Source organism: Ailuropoda melanoleuca, chromosome 18, assembly GCF_002007445.2.
Source record: "Ailuropoda melanoleuca isolate Jingjing chromosome 18, ASM200744v2, whole genome shotgun sequence".
Classification (NCBI taxonomy): Eukaryota; Metazoa; Chordata; class Mammalia; order Carnivora; family Ursidae; genus Ailuropoda; species Ailuropoda melanoleuca.
Window position 1 is genome coordinate 5,244,358 of NC_048235.1, and position 12,087 is coordinate 5,256,444.

The 12,087-nt window shown below is 39.3% G+C and overlaps 1 protein-coding gene across 1 annotated transcript; it reads left to right on the forward strand.

The window, feature by feature from the left end:
* The first annotated feature begins 5,310 nt into the window (after nt 1-5,310).
* On the forward strand, nt 5,311-11,461 carry LOC109488653 (beta-defensin 130B). The gene is made up of 2 exons (XM_019793749.2): nt 5,311-5,368; nt 11,280-11,461. Exons 1-2 carry the CDS (start codon nt 5,311-5,313, stop codon nt 11,459-11,461), a joined length of 240 nt encoding a protein of 79 aa, XP_019649308.1.
* The last annotated feature ends 626 nt before the right edge of the window (nt 11,462-12,087 follow it).

Sequence of the window (12,087 nt, forward strand, 5' to 3'; positions counted from 1 at the left end):
CAGTACATCCCTAGTTTTTGATGTAAAGTTCCACGATTCATTACTTGTGTATAACACCCACTGCACCATGCAATACGTGCCCTCCTTAATACCCATCACCAGACTATTCTATTTTAAATTTTATTTTCTTGAAAAGACTTTGCCCTGTTTTGGATTAATATACAATTGGCCTCAAACGCACACACACACACACACACAATTAGTTGGTAAGTCTTCTCTCATCTTCTAATACATGGAAGATTTTTGCAAAATTGGTATTACTTATTCTTAAAAGCTTGAATGTATACATTTAACAACAAAGTGTTGAATTTTCTTTGTTGAAATGCTTTAAATTGCACATTAGATTTAATAAATACAGGGCTGCTCGTGTTACCTGTAACTTCTTAAGTAAGCTTGGTAGTTTGTTTTTTTCAAGAAATTCGTCTATTTTAAATAAGTTACAGGTTTCCCCCACTATCCAAAAATAGAGTGATTCCTATGAAACCTACACTACTTTCCTTTTATGAAAGACCTACATTAGTACAGGAGTGGCTTTTTTGTAAAAGTGAAAATCCTCTTCAGGTTTCTTTTGGTTAGTGAAACAGGTACTAATGTATAGTAGACTTTAAACTAAAAATGGTTTAAAGAGACAAAGAAAGTAATTATATAATTATAAATAGGTCAGTCCATCAAAAAGATATAAAAATTATAAATATTTAAGCACTCAACATCAGAACACCAAATTATACATAGCAAGAACTAACAGAACTAAAAAGAGAAATAAACAGCAAGACAGTAAGTTTGGGGCTTTAACATACCACTCTTAACAATGGATAGATCATCCACAGAGAGAATCAATATAGAAATACTGGATTTAAACAATGCTATAGACCACATGGACCTAACAAACATACACAGAACATTCTATCTGACAACAGCAGAATACACATTCTTTCAGGTGTACACAGACCATTTACTGGCATACCATATGTGAGGCCATAAAACAAGTATTAGTAAGTTCAAGAAGTCTGAAAAGACGCCAAGTATCTTCTCCGACCACAATGGTATAAAACTCAAAATTAGTACTAGGAGGAAAACTGATGAATACAGAAAAAATTAAATAATACTCTCCTTAACAGTCAGTAATCGAAGAAGAAATTAAAGGGGAGATTAAAAAATATCTTGAGCGAAACAAAATGGTGACATAACACAAGACAACTTATAGGATGTGGCAAAAGCAGTTCTAAGGAGGAAGTTCATAGCAATAAACATCTATATTAAGAAACAAGAAAGAACTCAAATAAACAATCTAACTTCACGCTTCAAGAAACTAAAAAAAGAACAAACTAAACCCAAAGTTAGCAGAAGGAAGGACATAATAAAGATTAGGGCATAAATAAATGAAATCGAGAATGGGAAAACAATAGAAAGGATTAACCAAACTGAGAGTTGCTTCTTTGAAAAGATAAAATTGACAAAGCTTTAGCTAGACTAAACAAGGGAAAAAGAGAGAGGACCCATCAACAAAATTATCAATGAGAGGAGACATTACAATTGGAAACCCAGAAATAAAGAAGATCATAAGAGGCTACTGTGACAACTATACTCTAAAAAATTGGACAACATAGGGGTGCCAGGGTGGCTCAGTCGGTTAAGCGTCTGCCTTCAGCTCAGGTCATGATCCCAGGGTTCTGGGATCGAGCCCCGCGTCAGGCTCCCTGCTTTGTGGAGAGCCTGCTTCTCCCTCTGCCTCTGCTACTCCCCCTGCTTGTGTGCTTGCTTGTGCTCTTTCTCCCCCTCTCTGTCAAATAAATAAATAAAATATTTAAAAAATTATAAAAAATAAATTGGACAACTTAGAAGAAATGGATAAATTCTTAGAAACATACAACCTACCAAGACTGAATCAGGAAGAAATAGAATATCTTAACAAACCAATTACAAGTAAGGACATTGAATCAGTAAACAAATGAAGAAAACCCATAACCAGATGGCTTCACTGGTAGAGTTTACCAAATATTTAAAGAAGAATTAATGACAATCCTCCTAAACTCTTCCAAAAAATCAAAGAGGAGGGAAGACTCCCAAATTCATTTGACAAGGTCAGCATTACCCTGATAGTAAAGCCAGAAAATAATATTACAATAAAAGAAGACTACAGGCCAACATTCCTGATGAATATAGATGCAAAAATTTTCAATAAAATACTAGCAAATTGAATTCAGCAGCACATTAGAAGGATCATTCACCATGGTCACATGGTAGTTTTCTCTGGGATGCAAGCATGGTTCATGCAAATTAATAGATGTGACATATCAAATTAGTCAAGTGAAAGATAAAATCAATGCTCATCTCAATAGATGCAGAAAGAGCATTTGTCAAAATTATATCCATTTATGACAAAACAACAGCAATCACAAACTCTTAACAAATTAGGTATAGACAGAAAGTATCTCAACATAATAAATGCCATATGTGACAAACCCACAGCCAGCATCATCCTAAAGGAGGAAAGATTGCAAGCTTTCCCCTGTGATCAGGAACAAGACAAGGATGCCCACTCTCTCCACTCATTTTCAACACAGTACCAGAAGCCCTAGCCAGAGCAATCAGGTAAGAAAAATATAAAAGGCAGTCAGAATTGAAAAGGAACAAGTAAAATTATTTCTTTTTGCAGATGACATGATTTTATATACAGAAAATCCAGAGGACTCCACCAAAAAACTGTCACATCTAGTTAGCAAATTCAGGAAAGTTGTACAAAATCAACATTAAAAAAATTAGTAGCACTTCCATGCACCAACAAAAAATTATCTGAAAAAGAAAATGATTCTGTTTACAACAGAATCAAAACTAAAAAACTAATAAAGTACTTTTGGCAGAAGAATAGACACATAGGCCAATGGAAGAGAAAAGAGTCCAGAAATAAACCCCAGCATATACAGTTAACCAGTTACATGAGAAGGAAGCCAAGAACATTCAATGGGGGAAATGATGGTCTCTTCAACAAATGGTGATGGGAAAACTGGACAGCCCCATGGAGAACAATGAAGTTGGACTCCTATCTTACAGCACTCAAAAATTAACTCAGACTGTATTAGACTTAATATAAGACCAGGTACCATAACATTTCTAAAAGAAAACATAGGGGAAAAGCTCCTTGACATTTGTCTTGGCACGTTTTTGGATATGACACCAAAAGCACAAGCAGCAAAAGCAAAAATGAACAAACAGGACCACGTTAAACTACAAAGCTCTGCACAGCAAAAGAAATAATCAACAAAATGAAAAGGCAACGTATGGAATGGGAGAAAATATTTGCAAACCATATATCAGTTAAGGGGTTAATATGTATACACATGTAAATATATAGAAAGCTCACTGAACTCAGTAACAACAATAAAAATAAGCAATCAAATTGAAAAAATGAGCAGAGGAAGTGAACAGACATTTTTCCAAAGAAGACATATAAATGGCCAGCAACTACATGAAAAGTTCTCAGCACCACTAATCATCAGGAAATGCAAATCAAAAGCACAATGACAGATTATCTATGACACCTGTGACAATGTCTGTCATCAAGAAGACAAGAGATAACAAGTGTTGGGAAGATGTGGGGAAAAGGGAACCCCTGTGCAATGCTGGCAGGATGCAAAATTGTTTAGCCACTATGGAAACAGAGTGGAGGTTCCTCAAAACAATTAAAAACAGAAATACCATATGACCTAGCAGTCCCACTTCTGGGTATCTGTCCAAAGGAAACGAAAACAGGAGTTTGAAGAGATATCTGCACTCCCATGTTTATTGCAGCATTATTCACAATAGCCAAGATACAGAAGCAATCTAAGTGTCTATTAATGGTAAACAGATAAAGAAATAAGTGGTATATATATACAATGAAATATTATTCCATCATGAGAAAAAATGAAATCCTGCCATTTGCAACAACATGGATGGATTTTGAAGGCATTGTGCTGAGAAGTCAGACAAAGGCAAATATTATATGATGTCACTTATATGTGCAATCTGAAAAAGCTGAACTCATAAAAACAGAGACTATAATGGTGGTTACCAGGGGCTAGAGGCTGGGGGAATTGGGGAGATATTATTAAGGGTACAAACTTACAACTAACAAGGATGTTCTGGAGATCCAATGCACAGCATAGTGATTATAGTCAATAATACTGTATTATGAACTTCAAAGTTACTAAGAGACTAGATCTTAACTGTTCTCACCACAAGAAAGAAATGACAATTGTGTGACCTGATAGAGGTGTTAATTAACACTATAATGGTAATCATATCGCAACATATAAATGCATCAAATCAACTCACTGTACATCTTCAATCTAGGCATGTTATATGTCAATTATTAAAAATAAATTAAAGAATAACACATTAACAACAAACATGAACATGATCAAAAGTAGCCAAAATAGAAGACATAAAAGTATATAAAATTTTTCCCCAAAAAGTTGGTATCACATATAAAAATTTATAAATGAAAATATAATTTAGATAAATGTATCATTAAGCCATTTATCAGTAGGTAAATTAGCTTTAGAAGACTTGGTTTTAGGTCAACTGATTCTTGGCCAAAGGCATGTTTTTAAATTTTCAGTACAGCGATTTTATACGGAGGGGCAGGGGGAGAGGTTAGGAAGTCTCTGGAAGTTGTACCCATATAATCTTTTGACAATAAATGGTTATTGAAGAAACAGTGTACTCTTTGTCTTTGATATTTTAATTCTCCTGATCTCACCACCCTTGTCATGTGGGACAGTTACACAAAGCATTAATAGATGAGAAAATGTTAGTCTTCAGTGTGACCTAAGCCTATTTACCTTCCAGATACTATTAAGAACATTGTACATGTATGACACTAGTCTCTTTTTTCAGGAATAACTTAAAAATGCAACTTCTTTTTTTAAAGCAGTCCTTAGGCAATTTTCTTATCATTATTGTGGAAAAGAGTGTATTGTGGAAGAGTTCTCTTGCAAGTCAGAGTACTTTTGGTAATAAAGATTGTACACTCACATGATCTTACGTCTTGGCCACCTTCAAAAGACGACTGGACAAAGGCACTGGCCTCTGGGGAATTTGAGATCCCATAGGAAAAGTAAAGGGTTAACCATCTGGTTTCCTGTAATTAGGTTAATTTGTCACCAAATTTAGAGATTCCAGGGTTTGGAAATATTCCAACGGAAGTTGTTTTATTTTCTTACTTGTTAAGCTTCACTGACCAAAAGGAACCTCAGTCCCCCAGAAGTAAATAAAAGGCCCTGTGTTCCACTATCCCTGATCACTCATCTTTCTACTGGGCATTCCATCATGAGACTCCATTCCCTTCTTTCTGTTCTCTTCCTCTTTGTGACTATAATACCAAAAGGTAAGATGCTGAATAACTGTAGGTTTCTTAGGAACTGCTGAACAACTGTGGGTTTTTTAGGAGGTCTACTGGGAAGCTCAATGATACTGTAGCCATTTTAACTCAGACCTTAATGCTCAGCCTTAGGGGATCAGAAGTCTATCATGATCATCTCCCTTAGAACTGATGAGGCCCAAACTGTAAAACCGAAGATTTCCATCAACAGAAAATGAGATCCAGGAGCTCCATACTTAAAAAGTGGGGCTCAACTAAAGAGAGTGGAGAAGCTACGACATATGACTTAAGGCTTAGCAAACAAATCAAGTAGCCTTTACCAGGCCCCAATCTCCAAAAAGGAGAGTGCAAATGGCAGCTCTTCGTTCAAACTTGGCTAGTGAACGGAAGTGAGGCAGAGTCTGTTGGTGAGGAATATTTGTGAAGGGTAGAAGTTAGGTCCTAAGACGGAGCTCCACAAGAAGGGATTGCATTAAGTTATTAAAAAAAAAACAATAGGGAGCAGGGGAATTTGAAAAAAGTATGAACAGAGGAATAAAGTATTCGGTGGCAAAATTTCAAGCATAGGACAAAATACGGATAAAGCATTTTAAGAATATGATTATATCTTTAGGACGCATGATTCAGAAGTTTGAATATGAAAATGTAGAATCAAAGGAAAAGGGGACTGTGGTCATCTTCAGGCTGGTTCAACCAGGTCCTCATAAGAACTAATAATTCCTCTCCCCACTGTTAATGGAGGGATGTTCGCATCCCTCAAAATAATGTCTGTGGTCATTGAACACAGATGAGGCCTGGATAACTCACTTGCTTTGTTGGTTCACCTCTAAGATTCTTTTAAATATAATCAACAGTACTTGTTGGATCTTGGCCTACTCTGCGGCTATCTTGGGATCTACCTGATATATAGTCGTCCCCAACTGAAGGAGTTTACATAATTCTCATTTGGTTCTCAGATCTGTCACAAGACACAGCTGCAGCCAGACACACTTGCAGTGACATGTAATGTAAAATCATACAATGATCATGCCTTAAAATTAGAAGGCAATTTAATGGTGAATTCTTTAATTTTACAGATAAGAGAATCCATGTCTACATGAAGAACATGACTTTACTGAGGTCACACAGGTAGTGGCAATGCTGCAGCTAGAAACATCTTTAATCTGGGTCACTGTGGGTCCCATCAATCTACAGGTGTGGATATGCCCATAAAATGGTAACCCTGATTTCTCTCAGAGTTTTTACCTCAAAATCTCCTAACTAAATATCGAGGAATCTAAGTAGATTCCTATATTTCCTCTTTTGGAAGATACGATGTCTGTGAAACATCTTATTTCACTTGCCTCCAAATTCTTTCCTTCACTGTTTGAGGTAAGCATGTCACATGGGCTAAATGTTCTGCCATTATTACTGGACTATTAATGCTAGTCTTTAGATTCTCCTGATCTGTGTTCCTTAAAATGAGATAAACCGCCATCGACGAAGGCACCTGCCACAAGAGAATTATGCCTGCACAGTGGATGAGTGAAAGGTTTTGCTCATGCTTGCCTTCCACCATCTGAGCTAAATTCAGCTCAACTAAATCGCTGTCTCCTCCCCAAAGTCATAGCCCATGTTAATAGCTGGGTCTTTTTTTAAAAGGATTAACAAGGGATAGATCTCCTTGAAGTAGACTTTGGCCGAAAGCCACCATTCTAGTGGGAAAGGGGACACGGCAATGGTTCAGCAGTAGTGAGGGAAGCACACAGAAAAAGGTGTCTTAGAGCAAAGGCCAGAAATGATTTATGGTAAAATAGGATTGTAGGAAATCTAAGGCTAACATTTAGAGAAGTTAATATGATAAATGCAAGACTGGATACTCACAAATACAATAGCGCATCCAAAAGTAAGACAGTATTAGATAGTAGGTATTAGATAGTCTAAAACAGACCGAAGCCAAGGGATTTTATCAGGAACAGGAGAGAGAGAATGCGTGTGGGCTCAGACAGTACCTCATCGCGTTCCACGGTAACAAATATTTATGAGCACCTCTTATTATTCATACGCTGTGTCTTTCACCAACACCAGGATATGGTGGGAAACAAAGGAAAGTGTTTTCCACTATAGACGACAGACATTAGTCAAATGATTACACAAATTAATATATACTTATAAATGTTAATAAGCACAATGGAGAGGAACAGAGCACTATGAGTGCCCCTAACATGTGGTCATTGTCTTGTTTGCAATGTCAGAGACATCATTGAGGCATGCCTTTCGAGCCCCAAATAGAAAGATAAGTGTTAATGAATCGCTTGCGAGAAGCAGTCAACACTGCTGGCAGAGGAAGATGTCAACGCAATGTCGCTGATGGAGAGGAGAGCACAATGTGCCAAGGAACTGCAAGAAGGCCGCCACGCTAGCTGGGTACAAACTGGCACTAGTTCATACTAGAAAAGGTGCCAAGCATTTCATGGAATTACATGAAGGTAGAAGTTGGCACCAAGGCTAAGTCTGTAAGGGGGGCATTTTAAGAGCAAGAAGGGCAAGGCAATCAGACTTTATACATGGGTAATAGAAATTACTAGTATCTAAATCACACAGGGGTTCTCGATTTCTGCACATACACTAGGCTTATGTATGGGTGCTTGCAGCCTGCAAGCTTGACAGGTCCCCTTGACATCTTCCCTTTCTTTCACCATTTCAATTGTCCTGTCCTCAGAATCCCTTCTGGTTCCACTGCAGAAGGAGTTTCAAATTTACAGTAGATTCCTTCCTTTCTAATCTTGGGAGAATCATCTTTTGAGGTAAACACATGGAATTAAATCTGAGAAACCACCAGCAACTGTGTGAAAATAGAGAAAGTGTATAAATAACAATCGTAAGGAATTAGAAAATCAAAATTCCTAACTTTTCCATCTTATAATTACTGTGATCTAATGGTAAATAAGCCTGATCTAGCTCTCTGTGGATTCTCCAAGTCATACTGTGTCCTCTCTCTGTCAAATAAATAAATAAACTCTTAAAAAAATCAAATAAAAAAGGTCACTGTTTTCATGAAGGAAATTTCTCCAAAGAAACTACATAATCCAAATAAGAAAACGTTGATTTATCAACCTACAGTCCAATGAATGTTAACTGATCACTACTTGAGCATATCTCTTCATATGTCTCTCAAAATGAATCCAAGAAGTCCTAGAAAAGTATATGTATTTTACATATATGATATATATATAAATTTGTATATGTGTATATATATACACACACATGAACACTCTGAGAGTAGGGACATAAAGAGGCTAGAATGGCATAATGCTTTTCTTCAAAAGACTTATTTATTTATTTGAGAGAGAGAGAGAGAGAGATGGAGGGGACGAGGGGCAGAGGAAGAGGGAATAGAGAGACTCCTTGATGAGCGTGGAGCCTGACTCGGGGCTCAAGCGCATGACCCATGAGATCATGACCTGAGCCTCAATCACTAGTTGGCTGCTCAACTGACTGAACACCCAGGAGCCCCAGAACGGCTTAACTCTTGAACTGATTAATTAGCTCCCTGAGAATTAAGACAATTAGAGCATTCTTCTTATACTGACTCTGGAGAATAATATTTAAACAGACCACATTGGACACGAGCAAAGACAGCCTGAACTCTATATTACCCACGGAAAAGAAAACTGCCAATCTATTTCTTAGCTGATAAAGTTCCAGGAAGAGCCCACCCCACCCAAACACTGCTCTCCAACCCCCCACAACAAGAAATAGAACAGCTAATAACTCAATGAGTTCTTACGCTGAGAAAATCATGTCCTTTTTGAGGTTAGGTGTATGTTCTCTCGTATGGTCTTTTATTTTAGTGTGATTCTCAGTTTCCCCCATGTCATCCAGGACATTTATGTTGTGATACCATATGAAGAAAGCATCTACATCTTCCTTTCCCAACAGCAATGAGTAAATACATACCCCTTCTCCCACTGCATGTGATATAACCATTATAACACATTAATATCATACAAATTCTGAAATCGATTAGATCATTCTCTTCAATTGCTCTATATATCTACTATTACGCCAGTGAGTGAAAATAAGTGTCAATATCTGGGAAGAAATGCTCTTCTTTATGAACCAGGTGACTTAATATTACCTTCCGGACTTGAAGCAGTGCCTGGGCATGAACACACGTCCCAGTCATGGTTAGAAGGGAGATTATAACTCTTGGGCTTCCTGGTCAGGTGACACCTCCTTAAATCAAGCCTCCTATTCAGTAGACAGCACGTCACTGGAAGGATGAATTGCTCTGACCCTTTTGACTCAAGCGAGAGGCATGTGGCAAGAAGAGAGAATGGTGCTACCCTAGACCACGGACCGCATCAGGAAGTTGAACCTTCCAGTAAAATGCGTGACAGGACTACCCTGCTGCTTCTCGCTACGTCTTTCCCCATACCAAGAACTTTTGATTTTAGTTTCATTAGGACACCTGAAAATGTCCCCATATGTTACACTGAGCATCTGGACGAAGTTATCACGGGAGAGACTAAGCCACCAACAGGAACGCTGCACAGCGAGCACGAGCCTGTGCTCTGTGTCGACGAGGCAGCCGAGCCCATGCCTGGCACAGCTGTCTCGTGAGAACCTCGGTTCTCTCCCTGAAGGACAGACATTTCCTCCTCCAGAACTGGCCCAGCAGAGACAGCGCCACAAGACACGGCCCAGCTCCCCCATGAGGCCATTCTCGTGTTGCCTGGAGACCCCGCGTTAATAGACGGCCAGCCTGCGGCCAGGGTGTGACCCCAGCTGGCACCGGGCTGGATCCTCTAGCAAGACTAGAACAGTGTCACGCAGGTTCTGAAAATTCAGTTACAGAAGGCTGTGTTGGTTTAGTTGGCTATTATTTTTCTACAGAATGGAGAAACAATTGAAAGATGCTGATTTACATAAAAAAAGATTCAGAAGCACAAAGGGGGTCAAACTGTGAGCGAAGAGGTACAAGGTAGGCAGCAAAGAAACCAGTTATGGTTAGTATTGTTACAGGAAGTAAAGACAACAAGAGATGCAGGTGGGTTAACTGGATGGTTCGGGGACTAACGTCTGTTAATGAACATGAACAGAGTGTGTCTTTTATGTAACATCCACCGGGATCCACAGGGGAAAGAAGGAACACTAGTTATGCCTGAAAGACTACAGGAAGGACCCTAAGAATAAAGCAAGCTCCTCCCTTGGGCACACACTCTGTAACGTGCTTCTCAATGGCCAAATGAATTAGGAAAACAGATACATTTAAGGAAAAACACATTTCAGCTTTTGAGAGAAATTCTTTTCACGTATCTACAGATAAGTGGCGTTAGACAACATAGAAAACGTGTTGTCCGCATAGTCTTTAATGGGGAAATTAGGTAAGGTGGACTCTACAGGATTGGCGAACTGTCTATAAAAGGTGCTAGATTCGTTCCATCGGACAGGGATGCCATAAGCACGGATGGGGTGATCAGCACAGAGAGGGGACGGAAGGATGGATACTTCCTTTGAAAGAGTGCTTTTTAGTGAAGGTATTGGCATTTGGGGCAGGACAGTTCACTAGGGGGGAAATCCAATAACCTCCAGCTTTAATACCCACTAAATACCAAGAATGCCTCCCCAGTCCCGGTAGCAACAACAAATCGATCCGACATTTCAAAATGCACTGCCCCAGATGAGGAAACTCTCTCAAAGCTTCTCGCAATCAGCCTGCCCGCTCCAAGATGTGTATAGTCCTGCACTCCTAGCCCTCCTCCCCACAAAAGGGCACCCCTGGAGCTGAAGCACCTAATCTCTTCCTCTAGGAAATACCATCTCTTCTATCCCAAGGCTGTTTGTAAATTTATTGCTTTGTGTGCATGACTGACAATTTGATAGTCATTTAATCTGCAGGTGATTTAATGATGTCAAATCTCTCTCTGTACAGCGAGGACTGGCGTTATTCCCGGGCAGAAGCAGTGTGTTCTCCTGAAAGGCGTGTGCAAGGACGGAGGATGCACAACCACGGATGACACCATTGGTGAATGTAATGAAGAGAAAAAGTGTTGTAGAAAGTGGTGGGTCCTTTTTCCCTACGCAACGCCAGTTCCCAAAGCAAAATCTCCTTAGTGGGAACAAACTAGAAGCCTTTCGAACTCCAGAACACACGGATAAGTTTTGCAGTGCCGTATTTAACCCGCCTTGTTTGTCTCCCTTGACTGGAAATAAATGTCCTAAATCCACATGCACTCATCCCTGGGGAATTTCTTCTTGATGCACATACAAGCCTCTTAGGAACTCCAAGACAAAACTACATAATAGAGGAATTGCATACCCTCAAGGTATTTATAGAACATTTCTTAAAAATGATAAAGATAGAAACTTGAAATAGGTAAAAAAGTAAGGATATGAACTAGCAGTAGGTCCTGTTTGATCATCTCAAGTGGATTATCAACCTTCCACACCACCTGATTCTGGACAAATACCATCTCATGACTAGCAGAGACTTCCGGAAGTGATGGGGATGAAGGTCTCCTGACCACGTGGTCTTGAGGACACTGCCCCTGGGAAATAGGCACATTGCACCAGTCATGCTAACACTGGCCTGAGGCTGGCCTCCTGTCCCTGTCAGACAGCCCTGGGGGTGAGGAACAGGACAGCCTGTCTGCCTGTAGGCTGTCTGCTCTGGGCAGCTGGATTGCTGAAGAGCTGAGAATCCAGCATTCACCATCAGATAACCGCACCTGCTGGCTGAA